The sequence below is a fragment of the Hipposideros armiger genome, unplaced genomic scaffold (assembly GCF_001890085.2).
Source record: "Hipposideros armiger isolate ML-2016 unplaced genomic scaffold, ASM189008v1 scaffold_1, whole genome shotgun sequence".
Lineage (NCBI taxonomy): Eukaryota > Metazoa > Chordata > Mammalia > Chiroptera > Hipposideridae > Hipposideros > Hipposideros armiger.
This window is the reverse complement of record NW_017731351.1, coordinates 2156946-2171994: the sequence shown is the minus strand read 5'-3', so window position 1 is coordinate 2171994 and position 15049 is coordinate 2156946. Positions and strand designations below refer to the sequence as shown.

At 35.9% G+C, this 15049-nt stretch overlaps 2 protein-coding genes across 7 annotated transcripts in view; one reads left to right on the top strand and one right to left on the bottom strand.

Annotated features, from left to right (window-relative positions):
- Positions 1–13275, bottom strand: part of SCLT1 (sodium channel and clathrin linker 1) — a 101823-nt gene extending 88548 nt beyond the window's left edge. For 2 of the 4 annotated variants that reach the window (XR_002126342.1, XM_019663462.1), the window contains exons 1-4: positions 12772–13275; positions 3387–3454; positions 787–845; positions 177–249 (exon numbers count right to left, since the gene is read on the bottom strand). Coding sequence is in view for 3 of the 4 variants with exons in the window: in XM_019663462.1 (XP_019519007.1) it covers positions 177–249; positions 787–845; positions 3387–3454; positions 12772–12805 (234 nt within the window). In the remaining variant the exon portion in view is untranslated. Of the gene's footprint in view, positions 1–176; positions 250–786; positions 846–2195; positions 2370–3386; positions 3489–12771 lie in introns of those variants that run through there. The other 2 variants (XM_019663666.1, XM_019663584.1) reach the window with 2 other exon arrangements.
- A 102-nt stretch (positions 13276–13377) lies between these two features.
- CUNH4orf33 (chromosome unknown C4orf33 homolog) overlaps positions 13378–15049 on the top strand; it is a 21289-nt gene continuing 19617 nt past the window's right edge. Inside the window, exons 1-2 of one of the 3 annotated variants that reach the window (XM_019662385.1) lie at positions 13378–13525; positions 14428–14541. The gene's annotated coding sequence lies outside the window, so the exon portion shown is untranslated. Of the gene's footprint in view, positions 13526–14427; positions 14542–14597; positions 14619–15049 lie in introns of those variants that run through there. The other 2 variants (XM_019662463.1, XM_019662543.1) reach the window with 2 other exon arrangements.

Below are 15049 nucleotides of genomic sequence, written 5' to 3'. Positions count from 1 at the left end.
CACACACACACACACACACACACACACACTCACACACACGCACTCACACTCTCTCTCTTAGAGAGGGCTAAACACTTTCTTCCTCATCAATGTTTTTGGTTAAAAAAAGGGAGTATTTTTCTTTTTCTTTTTTATAATAAGATATTATAAAAAGCTTGATGACTGTGATTTCATACCTGATAATATTTCAGCTGCTCATGTAGCTCTTCCAGATGTTTATCATATTCAGTAATAAGAGGTGCTAAAAAGCTAAAGAAAAAATGCAAAATTAAAAATATGGCATATTCCATTTAATCTAGTTTAATAAATACATAACATGTGAAATAAACTGTACATCAAAAGTTTTACTATCTTTATTATTTACACTGTCACCCATAGCAATTAATACCTTGCCTTTTTTCAAACCTTAGTTCAATTAATACTATATTTTGTGCTGAATAATTTGTTGTTGTAGGGGGCTGACCTGTACACTATAGGATGTTTAGCAGCACCCCTGGCTTCTACCCATTAGATGCTAGTAGCACCCTTACCCTCCACAGTTGTGACACGCAAAAATGCTCCCAGACATTGTCAGATATCTGGGGAAGAGGGGGAGACAAAAGCACCCAAGTAGAGAATCCCTCTTACAGACAATAATAGCGGCTTTTTTCTTCTCTTCAATTCAATGACACATCATTTAAATCTAATGACTGCACAGCAGACCATAAAATAAACATTCCTAATACTAAAGGAGTTATTTTAATAATAATTAAATATAATAATATTTTTCTGGTAACTCAACATTACCTTTGGTCGACTACTGAGTTTCCTAGTGTGTCATCTCCCTCTCCTTTGAAGACAGCTTTCTATAACAGAGAATATTAATATTGCCTCTTAAAATGTTTTCTCACATCATTTTAGCCAAAATAGACAGCAGTTTAAAATTAAATCCAATTAAAATGTTTATAACCTTAGAAAATCTATTAATGCAATTAAAAAGGAGAAGGAGAGAAAAATAATAATCATCTCAATTGATGTTGAAAATGTACTTGGTAAATTTTAACACCCACACATGGTAAAAACTCTTGGAAAACTAGAAATAGGAACAATTTTTTCAATTTGATAAAGAATATCTACCAGAAACCTGCATCAATTACTATTCTTCATGGTGAAACATCAGAAACACCGCATTAAATTCAGTAATACAAGACTGCTCATTATAACTGCTGAAATTCTACATTGTACTAGAAGTCCTTGTCAATGCAATCTGCTGTGGGCACAGGAGATCAGAGATTTAAAGGTTGAAAAAGAAGAGACAATGCTATTATTATTTACAGACAATTTGGCCATTTACCTAGAAAACTCTGTGTATAATCTATCAATTATTAGGACTAACAAGAGAGTATATTAAGTCACCAGAAAGAGCAACATAAAAAAGTAGCTTTCTCAAGTACCAGCAATAACTAGAAAATATAATAGGAAAAAAATATCCTATTCATAACTATAACAAAAGGAAGTACTTGAGAATAAAACAAAAAATTTGTAATAACTATTGAAAAGTTAACTTCACTGAAGGACATAAAAGAAGATCTAAATAAACAGGGCACCATAACATATTCATGCATGTCTAGAATAATCAAAATGGTAAGTATGTATTAGCAAGTCTCTAAAATTCACAGCAACTGCAATGTAATTTTTTGAAAACCCAATAGAATAATTTTTAAAACTTGATCCTGATTAGATTTTAAAGTTCCTATAAATGAATAAATGTCCAAAGACAGCCAAGATAATGTGGCAAACAAAAAGGAGGAAGGAAAAAGAGGGAAGGCCTTGCTATCCTTGTGCCAAGGACCTGCGCCTTACTGCTAGACAGCAGATTCACCTTCCTCTCATGCTCCCATTTCTCCTCTGCTCTCACCACTGCAAGCCATGCAGTGAAAGGCATGGCCCCTGCCAAACGGAGTCTTGACACAGTAACATGTCCTGGAGAGATGGGGGACTGCAGAGGCATCTTAGGCAGTAACATTACACTACCACTAAAACTAAGAGAGAGGAATCAGGATAGCATGGCTACAAGAACAGTACATGTAAGAGAAGAACGTGTACCTTCAGAGAATTAAGGGAGCTGTAATTTCGCCTAAGAGCACACTACTAAGTAAGGGGAGACTTGTCCCTACTTGGTATGTTACCATTAGGCTTTAACAAATTATAATCACCATGCACAATGCAGGTACATCTGAAGGGCTGACTAGAGTCATTATTTTATGTGGTGAAACCGTCTTTCATCATCAAATCAGCCATAGCTTCAAGTAGATATGATACACCACCATGCCCAAAAGTCTTCTCAAGCTTTAAAACCCATCTTTTGTTTAAATCCCCCTTTAGGCAATCTATAAGACATTAAGCAGAGGCAAAAGAACATAAGAATAGGAGCAAAGTTTAGAGGCTACCTGATTATGAAAGATATCACCTACATGATAATACTTCTTAATTAAGTATGCATAACAAAAATAACATAAAAATAATATGATTCACATGAGTAGTTTCAAGGCCCTTGGCCTCTGAGTCTGGCCTTTGGAAACAAAAATACAGAGCACTAGGCTAAATATTGAGTATACATTAGGGTAAAGAAAATATCTATAAGGATAAATATACTCAAGTCAACCAAATAAACTATTCCTTTCACAACACTTTAAAAACAACTTTCTTTTTAATACCTTAAAAACAATTTCAGTTTTAATTATAAGATTCATTTCTGTTGAAAGCAAAAACACTTCTTTATTGATTCAGTAGACAGTTATCAATAATCCAGGTGCAATAAATTTTCTTTTATTTAATATTCTGTAACTCAGAGTCCACTAATAAGTACACCTTATTGGTAAAAAAATTTTAAACACAATATTTAAAAAAATATTTAAATAAACCCAAGGAAAGAAATATTAAAAATAATGCCACATATTATTTATTGTTTTGAGTTAGTTTATGTTTCTGTCATAACTTCTGAGGACTCAGAGTTAAAGTTTGCAACTGGATTTATCTTAAGAAACACTTTTAGAATGTCTTGAAACTTTAATGAATTTTCATTTTAGAATTCAACTCAGACATTTTAACTCTGAAAAAAAAGGCAATTTCTATGGTCAAAGAATTTATATTCATTAAGCAAAAACAAGCATTCCTGTCCTTACAAAAGTCAAAATTGTAACGAAAATTTCAAAACACTATAGGCAACTTCACATGAGAATAATCCAAAGTAGAATTTATTTTGCATTCATATTTATGTAGATATATTGGGTTGTCAGAAAAGTCATGACACATATTTGCAACGAACAATAGAAAAAAAAACATCATGACTTTTCCGACAACCAATATTTACAACCAAATGAACCAGTTTGTTAGACCTTGCATACCTGTATTGATGAATATTTGGAAAAATTTTCCATTTGATATCGCCTAATAACTTCATTTAGTCTTCGATCTGAAACAAAAAGAAAAACCAATTTGTAGTTCATTAGGTATGTTCAATTTTTAAAAACTAGACATAAAAGTTATCATTTGATATAGCCAATGCAAAACTGCTAATCTCCACTGCTTCTCAAAATAAAATAAACAATCAATTTCAACACATCACTTTAGAATTTAAGAATAGGGCCCCTTCCATACACCTAAACCAACTAACTACTGCTAATGGTAAAAAAAACTGCTGCAAAAAGCTAATTGTTCTGATGAATTTTAATTTTATGTCTCTCCTAGCTTGCTCTTTAGTTTAGCAGAGGTCAACAAATATTCTTCACATTTCTTTTTAACTTCCTGTTAGTAGAAGTAAAAAGAATAGGAACGATAAGCTGTAGCCATATTCTTTAGAATTGTTAAAATCTGCTGAAATTCTTTTCCAGGACAAACCTCCACATGGAGGAGAAACTTCAGGACAAAAGAATCCAAATTAAGCAGGAGTGGGCAAGAGACAGAGGGAGAGAAGGTCCAGAACAAAGCCAAGAGCTCCCAGTAAGTAAAGGTGATATTTTTACAGCAGGAAATATACAGAACACAGCACCCAATAAACGTACAATACTCATTCTTTCAGGATCACATGGAACATTTAAAACTGCAATAGAGCAAATCTCAACAACTTTCAAAAGACTGAAACCAAGAACATGTTATCTGACAATAGCACAATTAAACTAGGCTCAAAAACCAAGAAGTAAAGGAAAAATCCTCATAAATTTTGAAGTTCAGAAATTACTTTTCTATAACCCATAGGTCTCAGGAGTTACAAAACAAATTTGAAAGTACAGTGAGCTGAATGATAGTGAAAATGTTATACCTTGAGCCCCACTTCAAAAGAAATCTATAACTTTAATTGCACACACACAAAAAAAGGCTGAGGTCAATACACTACGCATCCATCCCAAAAAGTTAGAAAAAGAACAGCAAATTAAGCCCAGAGAGAGTCAAGTGAAGGAAATAATAAAGATTAGCCACCCCAAAAAGAAGTAGAAAATAAGCTCACAAAAAGCAGAATCAACAAATACAATTATCTCAAAAGTTATAGGAAAAGCATGTGATGAAATTCAAGATATATTCATTACAAAGCTTTAGGACTGTAGGAATGGAAAGGTACTTCCTTAATGTGATAATGGATTCTTACATAAACCCACAATAAACATAGTACTTAAGGGTAAAAATGTTGAAAACTTTCCCTTGGAAATTGGGAATGACAGAAGGATAAATTCTTGCAACATTTATCTACTGGACATCTACTGGAGGTCTACGTTAACACAATAAGGCAAGCAAAAGAAATAAAAGGTATAAAGACTTAAGAGGAAGAAAATGCTGTCATTATGTATTTAGCTATAAGTGTATATGTGGTAAATACAAAAAAAGAGTCAGATAAATTTTTAGAATCAATAATTAAGTTTAGCAAAGTTGTTGGATACATATCAACATAAAAAAATTGTATTTCCATATACTGGCAACATAAAGTCAGGAAATAATAGAAGGTATTAATTACAGTACATTAAAAATACCAATGTCTAGAAATAAATTTGGAAAAAGATGTGTAAGATTCTTACATAGAAAACTATGAAACATTCAGGAAATCAATTAAAGACCTAAATAAATGGAGAGATACTCATGGTTTACAGGAGTCAGTATTTCAAGATGTCAATTCTCCCCAAATTGATCTATAGGTTCAATGCAATCCCAATTAAAATCCCCAAAGAGGATTTTGGGATTCTAAAGTCAATTCCTAAAACAGGTGGAAATGTAACAAGAATAGTTAAGACTTTTTGTGAAATAAGAATGGGCGGATAAGACCCAAAATCAAGATTTACTATAAAGCTACAGTAATTTAGAGATTGTAATAGTCATATAAGAAAAACAAAATTGACCAATGGAAGAGAATCCAGAAATACACTCATGTATATATGAGCACTTGAATTATGATCAAAGGGGCACTCCAGAGCAGAGAGGAGGAAAGGATAATCGTTTTATAGGTGGTTCTGGGTCAACTGGATAGCTCCACGGAAAAGAATAAAACTTCATCCATAATCATCAATTCTAGGTGAAATGAAGATCTAATTGTGAATGTCAAAACAATAAATTCTAGAAGGAAACAAAGATAACATCTTTACAACCTTAGGGTAGGAAAAGATTTTAAAACCAGAACACAGAAAGCACTGACTATCAAGGAAAAAACTGATAAACTGGAACACATTAAAATTACATGTAAGTACTTCCGTTCATCAAAAAGAGACTGTTAAGAGAGTAAAAATGCAAGCCATGAACATGGAGAGAATATTTCCAACACGTATAACTGACAAAGGGCTTATATCTGGAATACACGAAAAAAAATTCTATCAACTAAAAGGCCGACAACACTTTGGAAAAGTGGTAAGAAGACTTGATCGGGCACTTCACAAAAAGGTTACCTAGGTGGTCAATAAACATAGAAAAGCTGCTCAATCTCATTAGGCATCAGGAAAATACAAATTAAAATGACAATACAATAAAGAGTTAAAATTAGAAAATTAATGTTGGTGACAATGTGGCATTAAAAAGACTCCCATACACTGCTGGTGGGAGTGTAAATTAGTACAGCTTTAGAATTAAACATACACATAATTCCTAGGAATATACCCAACCAAAATGTGTGCCCTTGAGCATCAAGGGCCATAACAAAAAACAAAACAAAACAACAACAACAACAAGTTGATAACAGCATTATTCTCTATGACCTCAAACTGGAAACAATGGCAAATATCCATCAAAAGAAGAATGGATGAATATAATAGATTTCACAACTGGAACATCCTACAGGAATGAAATTAAAAAACTACATCTGCATGCAAGAATATGGATAAAGCTCAAAAACATAATGTTGAGTAAAAGAAGCCAGACAGACAAGAATACACAGTTTATGATTCCATTTATATAAAGTTCAAACACAGGCAAAAGTAAACTATGATGGAAAATTAAAGATATTGGTATCTTCAGTTATCTTTGAGGAGGGGAAAGAGATTATGATTACAAGGAGGCTCCTTGGGGTCCTAGCAATCTTGACCTGGGATGCAGTTACCGGAGTTTTGAATTTTGTAATTCACTTAGCTTTATATTTGTTTTCTTTAGTTTCATGTGTATGTTATACATAAGCAACTATGCATATATATGCAATACACATTAACTAGATATATACATATAAACAAAAAAATGTGTATATAGTGTACACACATGTATGTGTATACATTCTATGATGGGAATTTGAGAGAATAGTGTTTTTCCTTAAAAGTATACATAATTTAGTGAAGAAAAATGACAGATATATGTGCTCCTAATAAAGAAACAATAATTACAGAGTACTGACAATGTAAATGGTTTTCAAATTTTTATTGAGTTTAAAAGGAATTCCCCACAATTTTTTATTGCTATCCTCAGAACTTTTAAAATGGACTAACATTTTATAGGATCTGGTTTCTGCCTAATACTTTTCTTCCATCGAAGTCTTACAAGGAGGTTGGAGCTTTGGCTAGGGATATAATAATTCCAATACAAATACTTTTTTTTTCCTGATATGGCTTTCAAATCAGAAAAAACACAAAATCTGAGTTCTCAGTGGTTAAAATAGGTTGAGGAGTCATTGTGGAATAATAATGAGGGAAACACATTTAATCTTCATAGGTTGACTTTACTATGCAGAAAATTTTACTATAACTTAAATCTTCATTCATTCAAAAGTACTTATCTCACTGTTGTTTAATTTGCATTTTCTGGACTACTGATGAAATGGACATCTTTTTATATTTTTAGCAGTTTTTCAGGTTTTATTTTTTGTAAATGGGCTGGTCATATTTTTAAACCATTTTTTTATTAGTGTAATAGAAAAGTATCTGTTCGTTCAGATAACAAGTATTCATGGATGTATGTGTCTTTTTCTCTGCTAATTTATTCCACTGACCTCTATATTTATCAATTTGCCAATAAAATGTTGATTTAATAATTGGACACTTATAATAAGTCTTACTAGCTGGTAAAATGAAATTTCCCAACTTGATGTTTTTTAAAACTCTCTTGGCTATTCTTAGCTCTTCCACATAGATTTTAGAATCATATTGTCAATTTAATCTACCCATTAATTTGTGAGAGAACTGACATATTTACTACATTGAGTGTTCTAATCCACAAATTTGATATATTTCTCCATTAATATAGGTGTTCTTTTATACACTCAATAATTTTCTAATACTAATTATCTTTCCATTGCTGGAATGAACCCAATAAGAAGACAATTGTATGTGTATGCATATATCTACACACACACACACATTCACTGCTAGAGTCAGTAATATATTATTTAGCATTTTAGTTTTCATGTGCATAGGTGAAACAGGCCTATAATTTTTCTTTCTTACAAGTGTCTTTGTTGGGTAGTAATTAAGACATTGAAACTAGACTGGGTTCAAATTCCAGCTCATCACTTATTGGTAGTTATGAGTAAACCTTGAATTTGTGGTGGCATTTGAAAGTTGATATTTAACTTATGGTTACTGAGCAGTTGAGTGTGATAACTGTAAAGGAAAACTAAGCAACTGATGTAGGGATGCGATGTTACTGAGCATGTGCTAGAGAAAAGTGGGCCATCCTCACACTAAGGTTGCTGTCAAGCAGCAGATGAACTAATGGGCAATGTTTACAGCCTGTGGAATAAAGTAGTAAAAGCAAGCTGGGAAAGGTAAAAAATTAAAGAAAATGAAGAGTTCGAAGATAATTGGTTTTGATGAAGTCAAGGAATAGTTACAGTAGAGTAAGATACTTGTGTTTAAGATTTTAAAAGTAAGGCAACTTGGACAGGACTCCTGCTTATACCCAAGATGAAATAACAAGGGCTACCTTACCACCTCATACGACCAAAACAAACAAATAAAATAAATAAAACAGCAGTTTGTAAAACACTAGCCATCAGACAATAATGATGGAGATGCAAACCAAATAAGGCGACAAATATGATTGCCCCGGCTTAATGGCTTGAGAGACTTTCCAGGCTGTGGCACCAGAGGAAAAATTCAGGGAGAGATCAGCAGATTCTCTGAATTAAGGAGATGGAGCTGAGAATCATGGAAGCCAAGTAAATTAAAATAGGCAATTCAACGTACAGAAGAGAGAGCTGCACAGAGACAGAACTCCGGACTTAAGAGATCTGCAGAGGGTAAGTACACAGTAGAGTATTGAGTAGCCACTTTACCTATTAAAGAAATTGAATTTGTAGTTAAAAATCTTTACAGAAAAAATGCCTATGTCCAATTGGCTTCGCTGGTGAATTCTACCAAACATTTAAGGAAGAAATAATACCAATTCTATACAAACTCTTCCAGAATGTTAAAGAGGACAAAACATTTTCCAAATAATTCTATTGAGACAGCATGACCTGACACCAAAACCAGAGAAAGAACATTAAAAGGAAAAAAAGGGGGGCTTTAGGAACATAGATGTTAACATTTTAAACAAACTTTAAAAAATCAAATTCAACAATATATAAAAAGGATAATACATCATGATGAAGAGGAGTTTATCCTAAAAAGGGAAAGGGGGCTTAACATTTGAAATTTAATCAATGTAAATCACCGTATTAACAAACTAAAACTGAAAAATAATCATCCTAATAAATGCAGAAAAAGCATTTGAAAAAAATCTGACATCCATTCTGATAAAAATTCTCAGAAAACTAAGAATAGAAAGAAACATACTCAACCTATTATGAATATCAATGAAAAACCTACAGTTAGTATCATACTTAATTCTGAATGACAGGTGTTTTTTCCCTAAAATCAGGAACTAGACAAAGATGTCCACTCCAACCACTTCTGTTCAGTACTGTACTGGAAGTTCTAACCAGTGCAATAAGGCAAGAAAATAAAATCAAAGGCATTCAAATTGGAAACGAAGAAGTAAAACTGTCTTTATTTACAAGATAAAAAAGATTGTCTATGAAAAAAATCTGATGGACTTTAAAAAAACCTACTAGAGCTAATAGTGAGTTTAGAAAGGTTGCAGGGTACAATATGAAAAAAAGTTGATTTCTACATAGTAGCAATGATAAATTAGAAAATAAAAGAATAATATCATTTATAATAGTATAAAAAACAGCAATACATAGGGATAAATCTGACAAAAGTGTGCAAAACCTACATACTAGAAACTATAAAATATTCCTGAGAGAAATTAATGAAGAGACATATCACTGGAAAGATACACCTTTCATTGATCAGGGAACTCAATGTCATTAATATGAATTCTACACAAATTGATCAATAGATGCAATGAAATGCATATCAAAATCCCATCCTCTTTTTTGGAGAAATGGACAAGCTACTTCTAAAATGTAAATGGAAGTGCAAAGGACCTAGGATAGCCAAAACAACTGTGAAAATGAACAAATTTTAAAGACTAACACTATCTGATTTTAAGACTTATTACAAAACTGCAATAATGAAGACATTAGGATATTGGTGTCCAGATAGACAAACAGGTCAATAGAACAGAACAGAGTACAGAAATGGATCTACACAAATAAAGACAACTGATTTTTAACAAAGGTGCAAAGGTACGCCAATGGAGAAAGGACAGTCTTTTCATTTGGGCATCCATATGTAAAAAAGTACACCTCGACCCTTACCCCCCGCCTGTACAAAACTTAACTCAAAATGGATCATAGATCTAAATGTATAACTTGCAACTACAAAACTTCTAAAAATTTTTTTTGGCAGCCTTGGGTTAGGAAAAGATTTCTTAGATAGGACACAGATCCATAAAAGAACAAATTGATGCACTGAACTTCATCAAAATCAAAAAGTTCTGCTCTGTGAAAGATATTGCTAAGAGAATGAAAGGAAAAAATGAGACCATCCCCACTGCTCATAATCCCCATTACAAGAATGAATTCTTCATTTCTTAGCTTGATACGCAAGTCCCTCTTTGAACAGGTCCCTAAGAACTATCACATCTTCCTTCTCAGCTGGAGGTGGAAGAATGGTGTACTTCAAATATGCTAGAAGTTTCCTAGAAGCCTGGTTGGGTGTGGAGTTGCCAGGTGAAAAATACCAAATCAGATTGTCCTGAGCTAGATTACCAAATCCAAATGGAGCAAATGAAAAGAGGCAATCAAGATTAATAATAGTCAATGTAGAGAAGGTCAGAGGTAGGTAGAAGGGTAAGGAATCTATATTTACCTAGCTGGTGTTTGGTGGTTCTCTAAGAGGGTAACCTGCCAGGTGTATGGGCATGCTAGGTCCAGTTAAAGGAAAAAAGGGGAGGGTCGTAGACATCCATCTCTTCATGCAATCCCTACCATTCATGCTCCAAATTCCTGAATAAGCACTGTTACTTCAAACCTCTGAGCCTATGCTGCTTCTTCTCCCTCTGTCCGAGATTCCCGTCTTCCACTCCACTCATCTTCTAATAAACTGCCACTCATTTTTCAAGAAGTAATGTACTATGCTTCTACTGTCTTATTTGGTTTTCTCTGGTGCTTGGAGTTCAGTTTTATTGAACCATCCTGGCTGGCTCACTCCCATAGAACTCACAGTTTCTGACTGCCTCAAGTCTCTTCCCCATCCAGCCAAATTCCTTCCACCCAATTTATGTCCCATGCCACTCAGGAGTTGTGTTGTTCAGCTAGTCCGCCTTATGGGGTGTGTGTGTGGGGGTGTTCCCACTTCGAACCTAAGGAATAATGCTAATATTATAGTATCATTATAGTGTCATTAATGATTTTGAATAATATATATATATATATATATATATATATATATATATATACTGTGCACTTAATAGGTACTAGACATCATGCTACGTGTTTTACTTGCATCATCTCATTTAATTCTCACAACAACCCCATGAGGGTTATTGTGCTATAATACTAGGGCCATTTTACAATGAGAAACCTGAGGCACAGAGACACTAAGTAACTTGCCCAAAGACCGGGAAAGAGATACAGCTAAGGTACGAGTCCACGCAGACTGAATGCAGAGGCTGAGCTCTTAACCACCGGTCGACAGTATTTCCAAAATGGAACTTACCATTTTTTCACCCACCTTTCCAGTTGTTCAAGACAAAAATCTGAGTTGCCCTTTACCTCTTTCTCCCAAATCCCCTAATCTCCAATCTCACTATAGCAACCTCAGTTCACTTCTTACCTTGAGGATGACAACAGTGACATAACTGCACTATGCTATAATGTATGTGATGACAACAGTGACATAACTGCACTATGCTATAATGTATGTTCCTCGTAACAGCCACACTGGGTTTTCCAAATCAGAATTTGATGTTATTCTCAACTGATTGCTTTTCAGTGGTTCCTGTAAATTTAACACACAGTAGACAAGGCCCTTCACTACCCAGCCCCATTCTTCTCTTTCAGCTCCACTTGTCATTCCCCTATATACACCGTATTCCATTCAAGCCAACCTTCTTGCAAGAAGGTTGCACATACTGTTCTATTGGGTTGTTGGAAAAGTCATGATGCATTTTTGCAACGAAAAACAGAGAAAAAAATACATCATGACTTTCCCAACAACTCTATATTTGGGATACCTACACAGCTCTTTCTCTAGTAAATTCACATTAGCACTTCAAATTCCAGGCTAAATGGCACCTTCCTTGACCACAGTTAATCATAAGCCTGTAATGGTTAATATTTGTCTATTTAGCACTATGTGTCAGATCCTATTTTAAATCTTTTACATAGTTTAATACTCATTTCATCATTCCAACGACCCTATGAGCAAACTGAGGCAAAAGAGTTAGCAGCAGTTGCTGCCATTTCAGTGTATTTGTGTAATTTATATATTTCCCTCCTCAAATTAAATTCTTGGAGGGTAGATCTGTCCTCTTCATTTTTTAGCAGCGATGCTTGTATTGTGCTGGCATATAATTGAAACAGGATGATCTCAATAAACAGCTTTTGAACAAATGGTCAGAGCTGTGCCTCTAGGTTCTAACTGCAGACTTGGAAACTTTTCTTGGCCATTAGCCCTCTAATTTCTCCAGAGCATGTGAGGAGAATAACAAACGTGTTTAGTGGCTAATAGAGTCCCATGTAAGTAAGCTTAAGGAATCTGCAAGTATTTACCAAATGGTTCTGCTTAATTATATATACACGTCCTCATATACGCAACCAAGCTTTTTCTGCAGCTAACTTCTTTAAGTTTTTAGAAATTTCCACGCACTCAACAGGCATTCAAAAAATATTAGTTGGTCAACGATGACATTAACTATTACGTAAAACAACATGGAGCTTACTTTGATCTCTCAGAAAGTCGATTTCTGTGGCCATTTCGACAATAACTAGGTTTGGAGCTTTTCACCACCTTGAGTTTCTTCAAAAACACACAGAGCTCGCTGTGCGGGAAAACAAAATTAAGACAACGGTCTGGAGGTTGTCAAGCTGTGTAATTAGCATCCTACTCACGCCGCCGCGCCTCCTCCTCCTAAGTCCCAGCCGAGTCCCTCGCTCAGGAGAGAGACCAGATTTCAGGTTGGCTGGGGACCCGCCAAGTGAATTCTGCTCCACGTTCACACGACTCTCAGCCGGGTCGGACTGGGACACGGCTGGATATAGGCGTCTCGCGGGTCACTCCGGGTCGCGCCGGGGCACTTAGGAGAGATTGGAGGGAGCCGGCGGGAATCCGGGTGGCTGCGTCCTTTATGGAGTGGGTGGCGACTCCAGGATGGCCCGGGCTGGCAAGGGACGTTCACACGGCCCGCCCTGCGACTTTGAAACCGGTGCTCCGGCCCGCTCCTTGGAGACCGTGACGCCGCCTGAATCATCACGCAGGCGTCAGCTCTTACGTCACCACGCTGCGTAGCGTCCTCGTACGCTATTGGCTATCCGTCAAGCGTAGAGCGGAGCTGTGAGAACGTGGGTGACAACCAGCTGAGCCGCCGGAGTGGCGGCGGGAAATCTGGCGGCCAACCTGTGTCTTCAGGGTGCAAGTGGCGGGGCCCAGCATATTTTTTTTTTCCTCTAAGAAAACCCCCACAAATGTAAACCTAGGTAGGTCCTGAAGTAATTTTCTCCCCTTAGGGCCATCACTATAACCATAACCTCCTCTTCTCTCTCCTCCCACCCCCACAAGCAAAACTGGTGAACAGCGGGTGAAGATACGGATTTCTAAGCTCTAATAGATCTTTTTGAAGAGAAATTGCGCCCTATGTGGAGCTTACTTGGGCCTCTTGATGGAAGACGGCTAATCTGTTTAGTTTTTGTGCATTCTACTGAAATGGCAGCTTAAAGTTGAGTATCTGCTATTGTGATTCCAATGCAGGTGTTTCAAGTGGGGGAAAAAAATGACTTCTTGTTTTGTGTGGTGTATACAAGACTTCTGGAAAAGTAAAGAAAAACGCGTTTTGTGGCTCATACAGCTTAAAAGGAGCTGACACTCAAATGTGTGCTCACATGAGTTGAGCTGCTTTTGTTTTATTCTAAATAAATTGTTTCTTTTGAGGAAAAAAAGAAAGATAAGCACTTCAGAAACGTGTAATTTTAATGATTTGAACAGCAAATGTTTTCTTGAAGCAAACATTTAAAATAGTTTAATAATAATGAAATGGTTTTTAACTTGCTGCTGATCACAATTGGAAAGTACCTGAATAAGTATTTGAATCCAGGAAGTCTGGTCCCAATGTTACAATCCTTGACTACTGTGTATATGCCTCTCAACAGTGTAATATAATTCACAGGTTTGGCTTATATAACCAGTTAGCCTTTAGTTGCATTCAGTGAATTATTGCTGTACAGGTTCTACTGTAATCTTAATGATTTACTGTTGATTTTCAAGTCGTTGCACCGTATTTATATTGCCGAGGTACCCTTCCTTCTAGAAAACCGCTCACACTTCAGTACAATGATTAAAAGCCTTCCGACGTTCACTGGTGGTTCTTGAACATTTTTCTCAGGTGTCGGCTTCAGTCCTCCAAGCCCCGCCCGCAGAATGTGTGGGCAGCTGGGCGGAGCCTACGGCTGAGCGCTGACGCAGGGAGGACGCCGAGAGGGACTGAGAGAGCGACTCGGTGTGTGCGCCCTTCCTGTGCCTTCTTCCCTCTCTCCCTTGCACCTTTGCCCAGCCTTGTCGTTAGCTTTTTCTCTGGTAACGTTTTTTCAGCTGCCTCCTCCTGCTGGCACGTGTACTCCCAGTTTCCCCTGACTTTCTCATTTCTCCGTTTCTCTTATAAATGGTGTGGGGGAGGGGGGGAGGGGGAAAAGGGAGAACAGGGAGTGAGGAGGGAGGATGCAAACTGGAAAGAAATAATCTTTGTAGTAAACCAAAGGAAATCTTGTGAATAGAGGAATTTGGAAAATTTCCTTGCAAAACGTTCTGTTTAGAAAACACCTTCTCCATAACTTCCTTCTTTTAACCTTTGTGGAATTTTTTTCCTCATTCCTAGGTTTTTAATGACCCGAGGTTCTGTCCCTTTTTTTTTTTAAAGATTTTTTTTTAATTGGGGAATTGGGGGGATGGGAACAGTGCTGGGGAATTGGGGGAAGGGGAACAGACAAGTTGCTGTCCTTTTGTTCTTC